The 19,246-nt window shown below is 38.0% G+C and overlaps 1 protein-coding gene across 4 annotated transcripts in view; it reads right to left on the bottom strand.

The window, feature by feature from the left end:
• GRM1 (glutamate metabotropic receptor 1) overlaps positions 1 to 19,246 on the bottom strand; it is a 440,038-nt gene that overhangs the window by 73,063 nt on the left and 347,729 nt on the right. For all 4 annotated transcript variants that reach the window (XM_023194785.3, XM_023194783.3, XM_023194786.2 and 1 more), the window contains 2 exons: positions 17,097 to 17,343; positions 11,831 to 11,999 (listed from right to left, as the gene is read on the bottom strand). In XM_023194785.3, the coding sequence (XP_023050553.1) occupies positions 11,831 to 11,999; positions 17,097 to 17,343 (416 nt within the window). The remainder of the gene's footprint in view (positions 1 to 11,830; positions 12,000 to 17,096; positions 17,344 to 19,246) is intronic.

Below are 19,246 nucleotides of genomic sequence, written 5' to 3'. Positions count from 1 at the left end.
ATCTAACTGCTACAGAGTGCATATTCTTCTCATGAGCAGTTCATGTAACATTCTTTAGGATAGATCATACATTGGGTGAAAAATAAGACCCCAAAATTCAAAAAAAATCAAAACTATATCATATATCTTTTCAGATCACAATAGAATAAAACTAGAAATCAATAACAAGAGTAATTTTGGAAATTGTAAAAATACAGGGAAAATAAATGACATGCTTCTGAATGACCAATGGGTCCATGAATAAATTAAGAAGAAAATTAAAAAATTGAGAAACAAATAAAAGTGGAAACACAAGATACCAAAACCTACAGTACATAGCAAAAGCAGCAATGAAAAGGAAGTATACAGCAATAAATACCTATATCAAAAAGATAGAAAAATTTCAAATAAACAACCTCATAATGCACCTAAAAACACCAGAAAAGCAAAAATAAACCAAACCCCAAATTAATAGAAGAAAATAAATAATAAATATCAAAGTAGAAATATAAAACAAAAAAATACAAAAGATAAAAAATTAGTTTTATGAAAAGATAAACAAAATGGGCGCATCTTTAAATAGACAAGCTAAGAAAAAAAGAGAGAAGACCTAAGTAAATAAAATCAGAGATGAAAAAAGATGGCATTACCATTGATATCACATAAACATAGAGGACCATTGTGAACAACTATATGCCAACAGATTGGGAAATCTAGAGTAAATAATGTCCTGAATACATATAACCTACTGAGATTGAACCATAAAGAAACAGAAAGCCTGAACACACCAATAATGGGTAAAAAGATTGAATCAGTAATAAAAATTTCTTAACAAAGAAAAGTCCTGGATCAGATGAATTTACTGCTGAATTCCACTGGACTTTTAAAGAAGACCAGTACCAATTATTCTCAAACTATTCCAAAAAATTGAAGAGAAGTGAATTCTTCCAAACTCATTCTACAAAACCATCATTATCCTGATACAAAACCAGACAAGGACACAACAAAAAAGAAAGCTACAACTCAATATCCCTGATAAACATAAATGCAAAAATCCTCAACAAAATACTGGCAAACCAAATTCCAAGGTACATCAAAAAGATTTTTAACTACAATCCACTGGGATTTATCTCAGGCATTCAAGGATGGTTTAATACCACATCAACAGAATGAAGAACAAAAACGGTATGATCATTTCAATAGATGCAGAAAAAGTATTTGATAAAATTCAACATCCCTTAATAATAAAAATTCTCAACAAATTAGTTATGTAAGAAACATCCATCAACATAATAAGGCCATATATGACAAACCCGCAGCTGACATTTTACTGAACAGGGAAAAATTGAAATCCTTTTGTTCTCAGATATGGAATAAGGTAATGTTGCCCACTTTCACTATTTTTATTCAATATGTTACTGGAAGTTCTAGCCAGAGAAATTAGGCAAGAGAAAGCAATAAAAGGCATCCAAATTGGAAAGGAAGAAGTCAAATTGAACTTGTTTTCAGATGGCAAAATAATCTATTTAGAAAAATCTAAAGAGTCTACCCATCCCCCACCAAAAAAAAAAAAAAAAAAAAAAACTGTAGAAACTGATAAATGAATTCAGGACATTTGCAGGATGCAACATCAACATACAAATATTATTGGTATGTCTATATGCCAATAGTGAACAATCTGAAGAAGAAATAAAAAAGCATTTTTCATTTAAAGTAGCTACCAAAAAATACCTATAAATAAATTTAAGCAAAGAGATAAAATATTTTTACAATGAAAAGTATAACACACTAATGAAAGCAATTGAAGAGGACACAGAACAATAAAAAGATATTCCATGTTAATGCTTGGAAGAAATAAGATAGTTTAAATGTCTATACTACTCAAAGTGATCTACAGATTAAATGCAATCCTTATCAAAATACCAATAGTAATCTTCACAGAAGACACATGTATTCATGTATTCATCATAGCACTCTTCACAATAGCAAAAACATAGAATCAAGCTAGATGTCCATCAATGGTGGACTGGATAAAGAAAAATGAAGTCCATATACACCATAAAATATTACACAGCCATAAAAAAGAAAAATCACATCCTTTGCAGCAACATAGATGTAGCTGGAGACCATCATCCTAAGCAAACTAATTCAGGAATAGAAAACTTGCAAACACTGCAGGTTCTCATTTATAAGCAGGAGCTACACACTCGGTAAACATGCATATGAAGATGGCAACAGACACTGGGGACTACTACTATGAGGGCCATGGGTTGAAAAACTTCCTGTCTGATACTAGCTCTCTAACTGGGTGATTGGATCATCCCCACACCAAACCTCAGTGGCATGCAATTTATCCACATAAAAACTTTGTACCCTCTGGGAAGTTAAAATAATAAAAAATGGAATAAAAAATACTAAAATTCTCATGGAACCACAGAAGAATCCAAATAACTCAACAATCTTGAGCAAAAGAACAAAGCTGGAGGCATCATACTATCTGACTTCAAAATGTGCTACACAGGTAGTTAGTTAAAGCAGCATGATTCTGGCATAAAAACAGACACATAGGCCAGTGGAACAGAAGATAGAGTCCAGGAATGAGTTCACATATTTACAACCATCTTATTTTCTACAAAGACTCCAAGAAAATACACTGGGGGAAGGACAGTCTCTAATAAATGGTGCTAAAAAAATATGGATATTCACATGCAGAAGAAAAAAAAAAAAAACTAAACGCCTATTTCTCACTATATACAAAAGTAAATTCAAAATGGATAAGAGACTTAAATGTCAGAGCTGAAACTATGAAACTACTAGAGAAAAATATTGGGGAAACATTTCAAGACGTTGGTCTGGGCAAAGATTTTCTGGATGAGACCTCAAAAGCACAGGCAACAAAAGCAAAAATAGACAAATGAGATTATATCAAGCTAAAATCTCCTTCACAGCAAAGGAAACAAACAATTAACACAGTGAAGAGACAACCTACAGAATGGGCAAAAATATTTGCAAACTATCCATCCAACAACAGATTAATAACCAGAATATGTAAATAACTCAAACAACTCAAGGACAAGAAAACAAATAACCTGATTTTTAAAATGGGAATAAAACCTAAATAGACATATCTCAAAAGAAGGCATACAAATGGCTAATAGGTGTATGAAATCCTGTTACTTGCAGAAACATGAATGAGCCTGGAGGACATCGTGTTAAATAAGCAAAGCACAGAAAGAAATATATCGCATGTTCTTACTCATATGTGGGAGTTTTAAAAGTTGGTCTCATGGAGGTAGAAAATAGAATGCTGATTACCTGAGGCTGGGAAGGGGAAGGAGAGGGGTGAATAAAGAGAGACTGGTTAATGCATATCAAAATACAGTTAGATAGAACAAATAAATGCTAGTGTTTGATAGCACAACAGGGGGACTGTAGTTAACAATAATTTCTTGTATATTTAAAAATGGCTAGAAGAGAACATTTGGAATGTTCCCAACACAAAGAAATGATAAATATTTGAGGTGGTGGATATCCCACTGACCCAGATTTGATCATTACACATTGTATGCATGTATTAAAATATCATGTGTACCCCATAAACATGTACCATTATTATGTGTCAATAAAAATGCCTATGCCGAGCACATGTATTCAGCCATTCATTGACTCTTTCATCCATTCATTCATTTATTTGAAATACGCATTTGATTGCCTAGCCTACATACAACGTGTCAGGCACTGTATCAAGGCAGGAAATAATCAGTGAACAAAACAGATACCATCCCCACCTTTAAGGAGCTGTCATTCTAGAAAAAAAGGCTTTGGAAAAACTAAAGCAAGAAAGAGGAATAGGTCATAGGGAAGAAACCAAGATGAGGCAAGGAAAATGTCTAGGGACCAAATTTAAAGAGACTTTCTCCCTCAGGGACATGCGAGTCCTCACCCAGCTTGCAGGACCTTGAGAGTGACCGCCTTCTTGAAGTCTGTATCGTAGGTGCCTGCCTTTCTCTGGTCCTCATCCGGATAGGAAGACACCTGAAATACGGGGTTGCCTTTTTGTATATGGTGGTCAGGTAAGGCCCTACTAAGATGTTCCCATTTGAGCAAAATCTTGAGGGAAGGAAAGGGCGCAGCTATCTGGTGAGAGAGTGCTCTAGGCAGAGGGGACAGCTAGAGTAAGGCTAGGTAAGGTGCGTACCCTCCATATTCATACTTGTGCCATCCTCTGCTACTTTTCTGTGTGTACATTATACTTCAATAAATGCCTACTTAAAAAATTAAATGTGCCCCACTTTTGTCACTGCCACCAAAGACATGTCAGCCTTGCTGTGTCCCCTGTTCTGCCCAATAGCCCATGATTCGCAGCGTTTCTCCATGGGGATCTGTCTCTGAAAGTGATGAAGGGGCTGGATCTCAGGTAATAACAGAAAAGTTCAGTGAGCAAGAGAACAGCACAGATATAGGTCAGAGCGGGAGTGATGAAGGTATAGGCATTACTCAGAGTGGTTGTGGATAAATTAATGATACTTCCATGGAATTTTTCACATTGACCTGTGTTTGTGAAGTTTCCCCTCCTTCAGAGATACTATAGTAATTTCATTTTTTTTTTTTTACATTCACAATAAGACATTAAAGACAATGTTGGTGCTTCGATTCCTTTTCAAAATTTTAGTAGCACAGGCAGATCTCATCATTACGTAATTATAGAGTTCTCAGGTACGTGATTTTTTGATACGCCTGTGGGCAATTTGTACTCAGAACTTGCCATTTTGCAGTAGAATTGAGAAGATATTACACAGTGGAGGAACTGAACCATTGTTTTACTGGATGCCAAAATGGTTACATTAACTATATGATTTAGATGGTTAGCTTGTTTTGATTCACAAAGAGGGAAAAAGCTGGGGTGGATGTGACAGATATGGCTGAAGATGTTATTGTTAACTTTCTTAGCTGGTTTGACGACTATATGATAATTGTCCTTATTAGAAGATATAAGCTGAGGTATTAAGGCATAAAATTTGATGATATTTTTACCTTTTAAATGATTCTGAAAAAAATAGAAGAGGGAGAAAGAGAAACAGAGAGAGAGGCATGACATGCTAAAAGATTTATAATTCTTGAATGAGATTGGTGGATATGTGAGTAATCATTGTACTATTCTTTAATATTTTCTTTTATGTTTCCAAATGAGAACAAAAGATAGGTATTCATTAACTTGGTCAAAATTATAAGACACAGCTGAACAAGAATAAAAATACTCATTACAGATGTGAAAAGTGTTCAAAGATAATCCATGTTAGGAGGCATGAAATGGTTAAAGAAAAAGGAATAATCTCATTAAGCTATTGCCAGCTGGGGCTGGCTGGACTGGGTCATGGGGACAGGGTCATGAGATGCCAGTGCCAATCAGGTAGTAATCAGATAGTGATGATTGTTTGAAGAATAGGATAATTTACTTGAGGTAGATTTTGGTCTAAACAGTTCTCTTTCTATCACATTCAAGACAAAATTCCTCCTCACACTGTCTGGAGGAAAGCAAATGCATACGAGCAATTTTGAAGCACATGCACTGGAGGAGAAAGAAACTATTTCTATATTCTATGGTGTAGCCTCTAAAAACAAAAATAAATAGCTAGAGGTGAAAGGAAATACAGCCACAATGTGACACACTTTGAACTCTGAACTTGGAGCAATTGCAGATGGAAAAATTGAGTATAAAATCATCAACCCAGCATTATTTACAATGTGACCTAGAAGTAAATCAGCAGATGAGCTACTTGCATTCAATGTGGGAGTAGGAAAGGTGGAAGCGGATGCGTTGTCTATCCTCTTCCCAACACCATTTTACTCTGCCTTTTCAGGCTCCTGTTCCCTCAACCTTCCAACCACTGCCAGCGAGATCAGAGGGGCAATATCTTTCGAGTGGTAGCTTTTATCAGGAAATGGTGTTATAGGTTTTTTTTATCTTATATTTTGACAAACATGTTGCAATGTTTCCATCACTGCAAAGTAAGTGGAATCATAAGGCTTTTCAAAGTTCATCTAGCTGATTTCCATAGAATACTAGTCTCATCTATCACATTATTGAAGTTGTTTTCCTCCCTGAGGACATCATCTGTTTAAATAGCTGAGAACACATCTATTTCATGTAGCTGTTTCTGTATAGAGCAACAGGAAGAACTGATTACACATAGTAGAAATATATTAATAGTACACCCACACATATGTGTACATACATACACATACATAGACACATATACACAGATTTTATATTAAGTTCTAGAGTATCAACTTTCACCTCATCACATTCCTTTTCTTATTATCAGGAAAAGTAGGGTTGTACTAATTGCTTGACTATCGTGGTAAAGAATGGGAGAATGGGTATCCAAGCTTCCAGATAAACAGCATCTTTTACCCAGTAATGTGGAAGCTAGGCTAACTAAGCAACTGTAAATATAGAGAGCTCTTTGAATAGCAGAAAAATGTACAGAGGAAGAGGGAAATGATGTTAAGATAAGGGAGCTAAGGAAGAATCTTAGGTTGCTGATAATGACAAATGCTGTGGAATCTGAGACTCTAATCCCAGTCTCTGCAGAGTCTTGAAGAGACATGACCGAACACAACTTGGCTGCTTTTTAATCAATGGCCTGTGTTGAAAGGTGTCAATCTGAAAATTAATATGAGCAATTTTATTTTTTTAAAGAAGGATATTATTAGAAATTATAAGTCTTCTCCATTGGTGATTTCTCTCAAGTAGCTGTATCTACTAACAGGAAAAGCCAGGCACGAACTCCTGTAGCAGCATTATTTAATAATGCTCACGGCACAAACCTAGGCACATTTAACGTTCCAATTCCAGCCAAATATAAATGGTTTCTTCGTGGACCTCTCTTACTTCCATCCATTTTTAAGGGTATGTTAGGTCGTAATGAGAATGATCATGTTCTCTTTGCTTTGATTCTCAGTGAATCTGCTCTTTGGCCTCTTTGCTCATCCGTGGGAAAAATCAGTCATATAAGAAGCTAAAATTGAGCAAGGAGCATGCTAGAGGTTTAAATTAAGCAGGCTTCTTTTGCTAGGGCTACATTTCTAATGCCTTTTAAAATGAACATTTTATTTCTCTAGTAGATAATTCCAAGAAATCAGACGAAATGTCTTATCTGGTAAATGAAAACAGTTAATTCTGAAGTCTACAATGTGTAAGATATGTGGACTTTGTTCCATATAAATAAGGTGCCACTTTACTATACAACAGCAGGGCATGTGTAAATGAGGAGAAACATTTATGATGTATGCCACATTGACCTAATATCTCCAGAATTCTGTCATGATTGGCTGGGTGATGTTAGGAAGAGGTAAGATTATCTCTATTCTCTTACCCCAACCTCCCAACCCAAAACCAACATCTTGGAGAAAAGAATTCAAATATAAACTTAAGAGAAAAAGAAAGCAGAAGAGAGCAGGGAGGGGAGAGGGGGGAGAAAGAACAGGAGGCCAGTGAAATCAATCTTCAGTATCCTTGCCCTCACTTCCCTGTCAATGTCTCAGTCTCTATTAACTCTGCCAGCCTCCTTCAGAAATATTGCTTCCTGAATTCTGGATTCTGCTCCCTCGGAATTTTAAAAGTGGATCATTACTTATGATTTTATTGTGAGCTATTGAAAAAATTAAGGCATAGAAATTGAAATATGCGTTTGTAGGAAATGTGCCAGTTCATATAATGAAAGATAGTTGAACAACATGTGTCCGTGGGATGATAACAGCTTTGAGTTGGCTCCAAGCCCAGCTTTGGCAATTTCTAGCTGAGAGCTTAGGGGCAAGTGACTCAATCCCTCTGGGTCTCAGATTCCCTCATCTATAAAACGGGGGGATGAAAATACCTGCTTTCAAAGGGTCGTCTTAAGGAGTAATTGAAATGATGTCTGTAAAGCATCTATTGTACTTGCTTAAGAACATACTTGATCAAGGTTAGTCCCTGATCTTGATTACCTCCCGGCTCCTTTCTAGCACTTTCTTTTCCTTTACCTTTCCTCCCCTTTCTGCCCCTTTCCTGTCCTTCACTACAGCAAGGAAAACAGCAGTGGGTTCTGTATGTGAGATCAACACACACACCAGGTCCCTGATGTTTGCCTGCACAACACTGTTCAGATTGTATCTGTCGCCCCATACTCTCTTTGGCTGCACTTGTGTCTTGGACCCTTGGCTATCAACACTCGGAGAGTTCTAGACATTGCTGTTATGTCTGCTACTGCAGTCTCGACCACTGCTCCTTCATCTCTGTCATCTCTAGTTGTCTCTCCCTCCCTTTGAGTAGGCTCTGGGCTCCAGAACTGTCCCTGTTGGACTCACCGTAGCAGGACCCAGGCCAGACCATAGGAGACCCACCTAGGCTCTCACTCCTCACATTGCTTCCAGAATCTGAAGAAGCGCTGTGTTACAGGGCCTGGGTTCTGGCTTCCTCAGCAGCTGCCTGACGGGATCTGGTGATGTAACTTCCTGTGAGCATAAACTTTGGCCACACGAAGCAGAAAAGAGGATGAAGTGAACACATTCATTCCTCTCCCATCCTTCCTCCAATAGTCTGAATAGCCTATCCAGAGATCTCTTGAGGCAACGTGATTAGTTATGTGCAGTGAAGCAATCTCCTCCTCAATAACGTGTCACCTTGTTTTGTTTTGCTTTCCCCCATCCTTCCATATCTCACTTCCCTTTCCCCCTCATTCTTGTTTCTCTAGGATTGAATCTTCCATTAATGTATTAGCAATTAAGCCTTGCATAGTTAGTAGGGTTCAAGGGAACCTGAGCTAAGATACTTGTGAACTACATTTTCCAGGATCTCTTGCCAGTTGTCTTCTGGATGGATTTGGTAAAGTAAGAGGAACTAATGGGAGGCAAAAGAGAAGGAGAAGAGAAAAGTCAGGGTGCCCTCACTCTCCCACTTCAGAGACAGCTCAGAGGTAGTAGCTATGAGGTTTCCCTGGGTCCTTCTAGCTCTGGAGTGGGAGTAGACACTGCTGTTGGTCACCTTTGAGTTGCCTCAGTACCCCATTTTACTTTGGTAACCATTTTCTTCTGTTAAATTTCCCCTTGTAAACCATCTGGCGTGGACTCTTTATTTCCTGACAGGACACTAAGGTTACACACAACAATAAAAAGTATTATTTTATTTACCTGTGTTTGTGGTACGACTGTGATATTATATTTATAAGATACATTGGTAATTCTAAAAACCAGTAACACAAGAAAACTGGGTTTTTGACAAATTCAAAGGAAATGATCATAAGAAAGTTCTATGGGTTATCAGAAAAGACATCAAATTATTATTTTGGCCGTTTAAATGGCATTTGATATTTAAGACAAATAACCCTTTCCTCAAGGCTGTATTTCCCAGTTAATACAAATGTATGTCCTACAATCACCTTGTAAGCTGCCTGTTTCTCTTATATCTTGACAGTGGCTACTGATCTGACTGTATGCATCCTGGGCCTGGTAGGTGGCAAATTACTGATGTTAGAATGTGCATAATATTATTTGGTAAATGGGACTCAAATTTTATTTGTTTCCATACCTCCCAAGGTGCTTATGAGAAACAAAACAGACATCTCCCCTTACCTCCACTCCATGTTGGTATTGAGAACACGCACATTTTCTTTCTGCAGTGTATACAATTTTCTAAAATTGGCCCCCAGGTGCTTTGCATTTATAGCGAATGCTCTGTAATGGCTCAGCAACAACTTCTGGGATTTCCTTCGATAACACGCATGGGCATAGTGTAAACATGATGGCAGAAATACTTCAGTGTCTAGGTGTAGGGACATATGTGGACAGGCTTGCCCCTGAATTGGGGAAAACAAAGGCCTCTCCTCTGGAAGGTGTAAAGGGGAGCACACGTGGTATGTGAGCACCCATTCACGGCCACCTGGCAGTCAGAGTAACAGTAAGGAATTGTGAAAGGGAGCTTGAAAGGACAGCAAATCCTTGCAACAATTTGTTTTTTCCTCGCCAGGTTTTATTTTTTCCATACAACCTGCAAAACTGAAGTTTGTAGTTCCAAAAACTCTTTCCCAGCCATTGTCTGCATAATAACCTCAATGCTACACCCACACTGGAGAGACAGCCTGAGCCAACATGTGGCATCCTTTGGGTGGCAGAAGTGCATGTGCTCAGGGCTTCTGTCCTCTCCCCACCTATGACTTCAGTCCACAGATATCCTGTTTTTTCCCGCTATCTAGAAAAGATGATGCAACCAGAATGCCTTGGTCTGGAATCTCATGATAACAGGCAAGGAGAAATTTGGGGCCTCTGGATTTCAGAGAACATACCTTATATCATCAGCAGCCTCATGTGGAAATATTCCACCTAGACAAGAATCAACCCATACCTACTACTTGTATACATTCTTAGACTATTGAAATACTTCTGCACTGCTTGGAAGCTAGCAGTGTCTCCATATCTCCTGAATCCCCCACATGACCCCAGCCATGTAGGACACATTGGCCAAATCTTCCCATAATCCACCAATTCAAAGATTTACCATAGCCATGGCATGAGGCCTCCAATACCATGTCACAGCATGAGAATGGAGTCTATGCTGATTGACTGGTTGTCATAACAACTATTAAATAATTTAATATAACTTCTGCAGAGAAGGTATAAGATACTTAAAACTAGCATGATTCATCTCAGAAGTTTGTTTCTTTGTCCAAGTGACTAGAGTGACTGAGAATTTGAGTCCACCAGGATAGCTCTTCTCAGCTGCGAAAAGATGTTACAGGTTGCAGATGGTGCATTTTCTTTAGTCAGTTGAGATAAAGCATGTCCAGCCTCTGTCTAAACTTAGCATTATATGACGAGATTCTTGCCCTGGGGACCCTTCCATGAACTTATCAGAGAATCTCTCCTGCATGCGTGGTTTTGCAGCTCCCAAGCAAAGAATGGCATGGCGGCAAGTCAGCATGGTGGGAGCCAGAGCCGCATGCCTGATCTACCCCAGCTCCAGCTGTGCTGTGAGACATTTACATGACAGCCTGTCTGTGTCTCAAGATGAATCACAGAAAATTAGGGATGCGAAAGACCTATTAGGTCATCTAATCCATATCCTGCCATTCACAATCCCTCCCCTATGCTCCATTTCCTAGTGCATCACCCTGTTTGGTTTTAAATAGCCTGGGATATGGAGAGTGTTGCCTACATGCTTTCTCCATCAAGAAGCCTCTTTAGCACACCCAGCTGAGGATTTGATGCTTGATTATTGTCATTTTCTATATATAGTGATGTCATAGTTATTCACTTGCCCCACTCCACCCTCCAAATAGCTCCTGAAAATAGTGAGAAAGTGGTGACAGTCTCTTGTATTGAAAAAAAAAAATGCCACTCTCGGAAGAAACAAAGCACTTGGTAGAGAAATGGAAAATGATAACCAGTCTGTGTTACCTTATTTCAACTTCTGGTATTTTAGTTATTTGCTTATTTAGCATTGTTCAGCTTCTGCTTTCTTTAACAATAGCTAGAACTATGACTAAGCACTATTATTGGCTTTGGTTTTCACATTTACTTCTGTTTTTGATTTTTAAAATTTGATTACTCATCCGTTTCCTGCCTAGATTGTATTGAAGATTCCAGCCCATCATTGTGATTCAAGTTAAGACTATGCAAATCTTCTAAGAGTTTACCCACTCTGTTTCCTAATCTTTGTCTTTTTAGTTTTACCGAAACTCAAGAGCCAAAACTGTAAGTGTGGTACACCCCTTCTTGACAGTCATGTTTTTAAAATTGTCTGTGTTGTTCTTTACTAATGTCCAGGCAGCCGACCTCCTCACAGATAGCATGCAAGAATGCATTTGTGGCTTACCTTAATCTGGCCTTTTAAGCAAGGCTCACTGCACACAGACCGCACCATTCCACTCTTGTTCATCTGGATTTTGTAATCATCAATGTTCAGCACTCCTTCATGCCAGGTTCCAACGTGAACATAGTCATAGCGATTAGCTTCAGTGTACTGCAGATTCATGATATCATACCTACAAGGAGCAAAACATGCATGTCTTATAGAATATAGACATAATGTAGAAAACAAAGAAAGTTGGGAAGTAGATAATAATAGAAATAAGAGAACAGCTAGAATCATCTTACACCAGCTACTGCCAATATTTTAGTTTATTTCTTATGTTTCCTCTGATTATCTCAACTACATATATTCCATTCTTCAATCTCTGTGTATCATCCATATTCACGAAAAAATAAATTACTCTTGTACTTTTCTCTCTGCTTATCCTCCAAAAAACAATGTTATGTTTGCTAAGTTGATCATGTCCTTCAAATTATTGTTTACTAAGTTGTTCTTTGAGTAAGTATCAATAAGAACATTAATTTTTTATTTGATTACTTTAATCCAAATTTCTTTTTCACATTCAATTGTCATTTTCATTACACTGTATTAAAAGGGGTGAGTTGTATCAAGCCTGGAACCTTTTTTAAGGTGCTAATAGAGCAAGAAATCTGAGAAAGGCATCTTTAATTAATAAGGATATTGAGGATTTAATGTCTTGTGCACTGACATTTAAACTAATCTCTTCCCTGATTAGGATACATATTTCTGAAACCAAATAACTGGTATCAGTTATTGCAGTTATTTGAAATGCCGGAACACTACACAATGGCAAAACCGACTCTTAGAACTCTTCACTATAGTAATCATTTCACTATATACACACAGTATATCAAAACATCATGTTGTACAGCACACACCATGTATGTATATGATATAGGACATTCTCCGATGCAATCTAAAAAACACAAGATCTAACATCGGAATGTACTAGCTGGTCTCTTCTAACATTTTAACAGTAGATTATACTACTTAGGAATGCCACTAAACTCTTTAAGCCTCATGTGATTCTTGTGGAGATTTATTAAGATAAGCATGTAAAAAACTGCTTTATAATCTGGATGAATGCGCTTGTCCTATGGTCAAAATGCTTATGTTCACCCCCTTCCATTCATATGCTGAAAATCCTAACCCCCAAGGTGATAGTATTAGGAGGGGCCTTCAGGAGGTGAGGTGATTAAGCCATGAGGACAAAGTCCTCATGGATGAGATCAGTAAAAGCAGCCTTAAAAAGCTTTCTTGCCCCTTGCACCACACAAGGAAACAATTAGAAGGCACCATCTGTGAACCAGAAAGCAGGCCCTCACTAGACACCAAATCTGTTGGTGCCTTGTTCTTGGACTTTCCAGCCTCCAGGACTGTGAGCAATACATTTCTGTTATTTGTGAACCATACAGTTTATGATATTTAGCTATAGCATCCCAAATGAAGAAAGACAATCTATAAGGCAATAGCATGATTTCATTCCTATTTCTATTGCTATTAATGTCCTAAAATACTCTGGTTATTTTCATTACTATATGAATACTGGAGAACAACTTTGTACTGGCATAACCATTTATGTCTCAGTCATGGGAACTCCAGCATTCTTACATCTCCTTTCCATGTTGCTGTTCACTCTGTAATTAATGCTGCAGTTTCCCAAAGCTGCATGCTTGGTTGCTCCTTACTAGTTTTGCAAAGTGGGTTTCTTGCCCGCAGTACCTATGCAAAGTGCTCATCCTCCTGGAGTAGAAGATGAACCATGAACTCTTGCTCTTTGTGCTTGACTGAAGGAAATGGCAATAAATCAACACATACTCTTCTTCATCAGCTCTCTTCATCCCTCTCCCATCTCACACACTCCTGCCTAATCCCTCCTGCAATTATTTCTCTCTAAACTGACTCATGCTCACAATCCCTCTCAGCTTACCACCTCAGGAGGCTACAGCCAATCAAACTAAGATGGCATCTGAAACCTATTGGCTGTATCTAGCCTAGACTTTCATTATTATTATTATTATTATTATTATTATTATTATTATTATTATTATTTTATCTAGACAAGGAATGTCAGTTGATTGGCTTTTCTGCCCATTCTTAATTTGCAAATGCATTCTGTCACCCAAAGGGTAGCTAATGGCTTCTCCACCTCCAGATTCTTGCAATTTCTACAAATAGTTGTCCCCTAAAAGAAAAGGGTACTCTGGGAAAGTAAAGAAAGCTCTCCTTTGCCAGGTAAACAAAATGCACTTAGAATAAGAAGAGAGAATGGTACTCCCAGAGCACATTTTTCATCTCTTTGCTGTGTGGACTTTTGACTAATAGAGAGTTATTATCCCTCAGTTGCTAGACATACCAGAAAGTTCTTCAGAGTATCTTTCTGAGTGATATCCAAGGGAGAATTAACTGTAGGCTGCTGGCTCACACTCATCCTGTTGATCAATGACACTAATCTACACCTCTGATATCTTTCCATTTTAAATTCATTAGAGCTATAGAACCTCTTGTACTGTTGTGAGTGCTTGATGTGAGTAATTTCCATTTTCATTTCCAGGAATTTTTGTGTTTTATTTCAGATTACATTATTACAGCTTCTCACATACTCACAAAGAAGGCTTTGCTACAATGCTGGCTCTAGAATGTCTGAAAAAGACATTTAAAGGAAAACTTTAAATCAGTTTCCAAAGACTTTATTTTAGCTTCCTCATTTGCTTTTTCATAACAGAAATCAGTTCACACTTCATTAGCATTTAGAAACAAAAAAAAAATTCACAATATTTTGGTATAAAACACATTTTTTTAAAAAGTCCCAAAAGCTAGGAAAAAAAACTATTGAAAAATATCAAGGGAAAATTACTGACTTCTTTTTAAAAAGCCTTCCTCATACTGCATGTGTTACTGAACACTGCCTTTTCTTTTGACCCCAGGGTTCCTTCCAGGCATGTTGGTCTTTATTTTGGAATTTTTTATGCTATAAATTACATATTCACAACATCCTCTCAATGCATTCAGTTTACGTTGTGTGATGATTAACTGAAGTAATTATAAGCGGGACCAAAAGCATTAACACTGGTATGACAGGAGGAGGACGTACAGGGAGATTTTCGAAACAGAAATTGAAAACGGATTATGCTAACCAATTGCAAGCAAAAGGATATGATCCCTAAGAAAAGACCCAGGGGAAAGCTTAAGTAAGATCTGAATATTTAATTAAAGATGGAGAAGAAACAAGCTAAAATTATGCACCTACATTTTAGATAACTTGTAAAGAGATGGGAGTAAACTTGAATTTATGAAGTATCAAAAATGCATCTGGCCTTGTGCTAGGCACATTGTATGCTATCTTTGGGAATCATTGAAGGAAGGTTTACATTCTAATTCTGAGCCCTTATTGAGCCTAGTGTCCAGTGGAACACAGGATGAAAGAGGGTTTACAGACGCAGGTAGTTAATGTTCTGAAACTCAGACCCACTTGTTGCTCCTGGTACCACTTCCTTGAAGCTTTTCACATGCCCAGTTCCTGAATTATTTCATCTACCCCACTTGCATTCCAGTCAAAACCTGCTCCCACCTAACTAGCAGCTTGGAAGAAATCTGATAAATTGATCATTTTAATTGCTGACAATGACTGATATCATTTATCCTTCCTAGAGCTGTCAGATTTTAACAGGGAGAATCCAGTTAGCTCTCACAAGGTACTCCCTAAGTGCAGGACTTCAAGCTGACAATAAAGAGATACATGGAGGCTTATTTAGGGTCAAACAGTCCCTTACAGTACTTCTGAAATGACATTAAGAAGGTTGCCAAGGTCAGGCATAGTGGCTTACACATGTAATCCCAGCACTTTGGGAGGCCAAGGTAGATGGATCACTTGAGGTCAGAAGTTCAAGATCGGCCTGGCCAACATGGTGAAACCCCATCTCTACCAAAAATACAAAAAAATTAACCAGGCATGGTAGCACACACCTGTAGTCATAGCTACTTGGGAGGCTGAGGCAGGGGAATCCCTTGAACCCGGGGGGCAGAAATTGCAGTGAGCCGAGATTGCGCCACTGCACTCCAGCCTGGGCAACAGAGTGAGACTCTTTCTCAAAACACAAAAAGAAGATTGCCAGCCATGTTGCTAATTTTAGGATCTGCTAAAAGGCAGTGTGATGTTGCCTGATTAGAAGCCTCAGAGTGAGAGCACTTGCCTCCACAGCTTGCAATCTGTGGACATTAGGTGAGTTCCTTAGTTTCTCTGATACCCAGTTTTATTATCTTTAAAAGAAAGACAATGATCCACCTACAGCAATGAAGATTACATGATTTGATGTTCCACTTGAACACAGCATATGCTTTTCTAAAAAGCTCTAAGTCTGGGACGTCATACACTGAAAGGTTACAGGGCCTATAAGGCCCTATAAGGCTTGCTGAGTGGCAGCCAAACTGAGGGCCTTTTTCCTTCCTCCTGAAGGTGTTAATTCTTCTGCCATTCTGATTATGCCTTTCCTAGGAAATTGCGTATGAATGAACACAACTATTCTTGATACTAACAAAATTTCCTATGTACCAATTATGCTTTAGCTAACTGGTAGTATCAAAACAAGTATTGCAGAGCAGACTGTATGTAAAATGGCTTGGAGAGGATTTTATGCATATACCTTAGTTTACTTTTTATCTGCTTTTTGTTTGATTAATTCTTTAAAAGCCATAGGGACTCAATTCCAAAAAGAAAGTTGTTTCCTCTCTTGCTCCAGATATGTTAGCAGAAACATAAGTTAGCCTGAGGAGAAGGGAGACATATATGCAGGACTTAGTTCTCTTTGCATATTGAGCTCTTTAACCGGGTGTAATAGTCAAAATATTTCATAACCAGAATGGTAAATAGTTAATCAATCAGAAAGACGCTGGCCCAGTACTGGCAAGGTCTGAGAGGTCTCTGCTGGCCAAGTGTACTTTCTTTAGTTTCCTGGGCTTGTAGGGATGTCCCAAGCATTCTGGAAAAAGGGTCAAGTGATAGCTGAGTAAGGGGGTGGCACTGGTAGAATACTGGGTATCTGGTGTTGAAAAAGAAGTATTTTAATATTTTAAAAAGTAGTGTGGTCTTTGGTAATTTCATCTGATATTGTCCCTGGACTTTTTGCTACCTAGTTGTATCTATCCTCATGACACCCAGAAACCATGGAACCAGATGAAGCCATAGTTGCCATCTGTCTGGCACAGGAAGGCTCACAAGGTTGTTTAGATTCATTACTGAAAAGATTACCTTCCAGGAGCATCTCCTTTCTCATCAAACCACACCTCCTCTCCAGATACGCCGATGAATGAGGACTTGATGAGGAAGTCCAGGAGCTTGCTGCCGTCAATGGGCTTCATGGCATCGCAGAGGCCCACATGGCCAGGGCAGAGGGCATGGTGCATGTTCTGCAGCCCATGTGCCATGGCATAGATGGCATTGATGACAAACCCCATCTTACTGTCCTGGACATAGTTTTCTTCTAAGCTTTCATTGCCTGTAACAATAAAAATATGTCACTACCAATAATAAAAACTAGGCTCCTAGGTTTAATTCTCAAATGCTTTTGGGGGTTCTCAGAGGAAGGGAATGAGCAATGACGCTGGCAGAAGCCAAGCCCACCTGTGCAAGCTTTGAACTTGTGGCTAGCTCTAGTGGATTCCACCTGCAAATGGTTTATTCAGTTTTATTCTCTCTATTCAATAATGGTTTTATGAGATATAAAACAAATTCCAGAGAGGTGAAAATAAAGGACTTTCAAATATTATAAAGAAATCCTGAAGGAGTAATGGAAATAACTCTTATTGCCCCTTTGTTTACAGGAATTTATATTAAAACTCTCCTATATCATGGTACTGAAAAAACATTTCTTATTCCTTTATGACAATCCACAGTTTACAGAAATTCAGTTTATGCATTATCTAAACCATGGTATTTTCTTTTGGTGATTCTACTATTTTTTTCATTTCCAGGGCCACAAAACTCCAGAGTTAGAACTGGTCAGTATGAATCTCTTCTTATACATGGTTGATGGGACAGAAATATTTAAATCAGATTTGCTAATTACTGGAAACTCAAGTAAAATGTTTCTTGATGAAAGACTCACACTACACATTAATTTTAAGCTTTAGATTTTACCTGTGAATTTCAAAAAGCCTGCAATCAATTCTACCTATGTCACAGGTGATCAAAACTCCCCTACTGCCAAGCAGGTTCATAAGAATGGTATTGTGTTAGATATAAGCTCCATATTGGAAGTCTAGACTTTAGGACATATATATATGGATGAGAAATTTGGGGACCAACTGGGTTTGCTGAAATAAAGGTAACAGGTTTGGAAAACAAAAAATGTATTTGGGAAACATCACTGGCATAATTCAGAGACTTTAGTTGATTCCTGAAATTTGCTTCTCTCTGCGGTGAACTTTTCCTCCCTCATTTGACTGACAGTGGGGGGTTGATGTGATGTGTGCTTGAAGTACTAGAAGGTGGGAAAGTCAGCAATTTAGCTGCATATGGGGTTGAGAACAACATGGGGCTCCTCACACTCCCTGCTAGCTGCCCTCTTTGTTGCAACCTAAATAGGTCACTGGACACTAAGGTTCCCAGGCTAAGACTAGCAGAGGAATATTTAGGAAGTTAGACAGTTTGAGTCTTTAGAAGAAACGGTAAAGAGTTTTGACTTTGATGTCGAACTTGGGACAAAAATGGACACTTTTAAAGAGTTCTATTTAAAGGCCTATCTATTTAGATGTAGTCAAAAGTTTGAAAAAGATTTACTTATATCTACCCTGAGAGTGAGATATAAAATATCCAGGCTAGGTTAAAGGGGAAGAAGATTAGATTTTAATCCATTTTCGAGCTTTTCGTGATAGGATATTGTTAAAAGTGTAATTTGCTAAAGCAATATTTTCCTGATTGGAAGGAAATTTTCCAAGTGGAAATGAGGAGTAAGATAGACAGGAAGGGCATTTTAAAATCAAACCGCACAAAATAAGTATAGAAAATTATATAAGAAAGAAAGCAAAGATCCTCTTTCCAAAAATTGCAGAGTCATTTAAACAGAGTAGCTTATGTCTGTCACCCAGAACCCATGGCCATTTTTGTTGGTTTTCTTTCTCTCCCTCTCCAACTTACTGGGACTATAAAAGAGGCAAATCTGTGCCATCTGCCTGGTAACTCTTAAGCAAGCCCTTATAGGCTCGTCCAGAAGACCAAATGCTAAATATTAAAGCTACTAGAATCAGAGAAATTGCCAAGAGTTAAAGAAAAAGAAAAAGAAAAAGAGAAAGAAAGAAAGAAAGAAAGAAAGAAAGAAAGAAAGAAAGAAAGAAAGAAAGAAAGAAAGAAAGAAAGGAAGGAAGGAAGGAAGGAAGGAAGGAAGGAAGGAAGGAAGGAAG

The sequence above is a fragment of the Piliocolobus tephrosceles genome, chromosome 5 (genome assembly GCF_002776525.5).
Source record: "Piliocolobus tephrosceles isolate RC106 chromosome 5, ASM277652v3, whole genome shotgun sequence".
Classification (NCBI taxonomy): domain Eukaryota; kingdom Metazoa; phylum Chordata; class Mammalia; order Primates; family Cercopithecidae; genus Piliocolobus; species Piliocolobus tephrosceles.
This window is presented reverse-complemented; position numbering and strand designations above follow the sequence as displayed.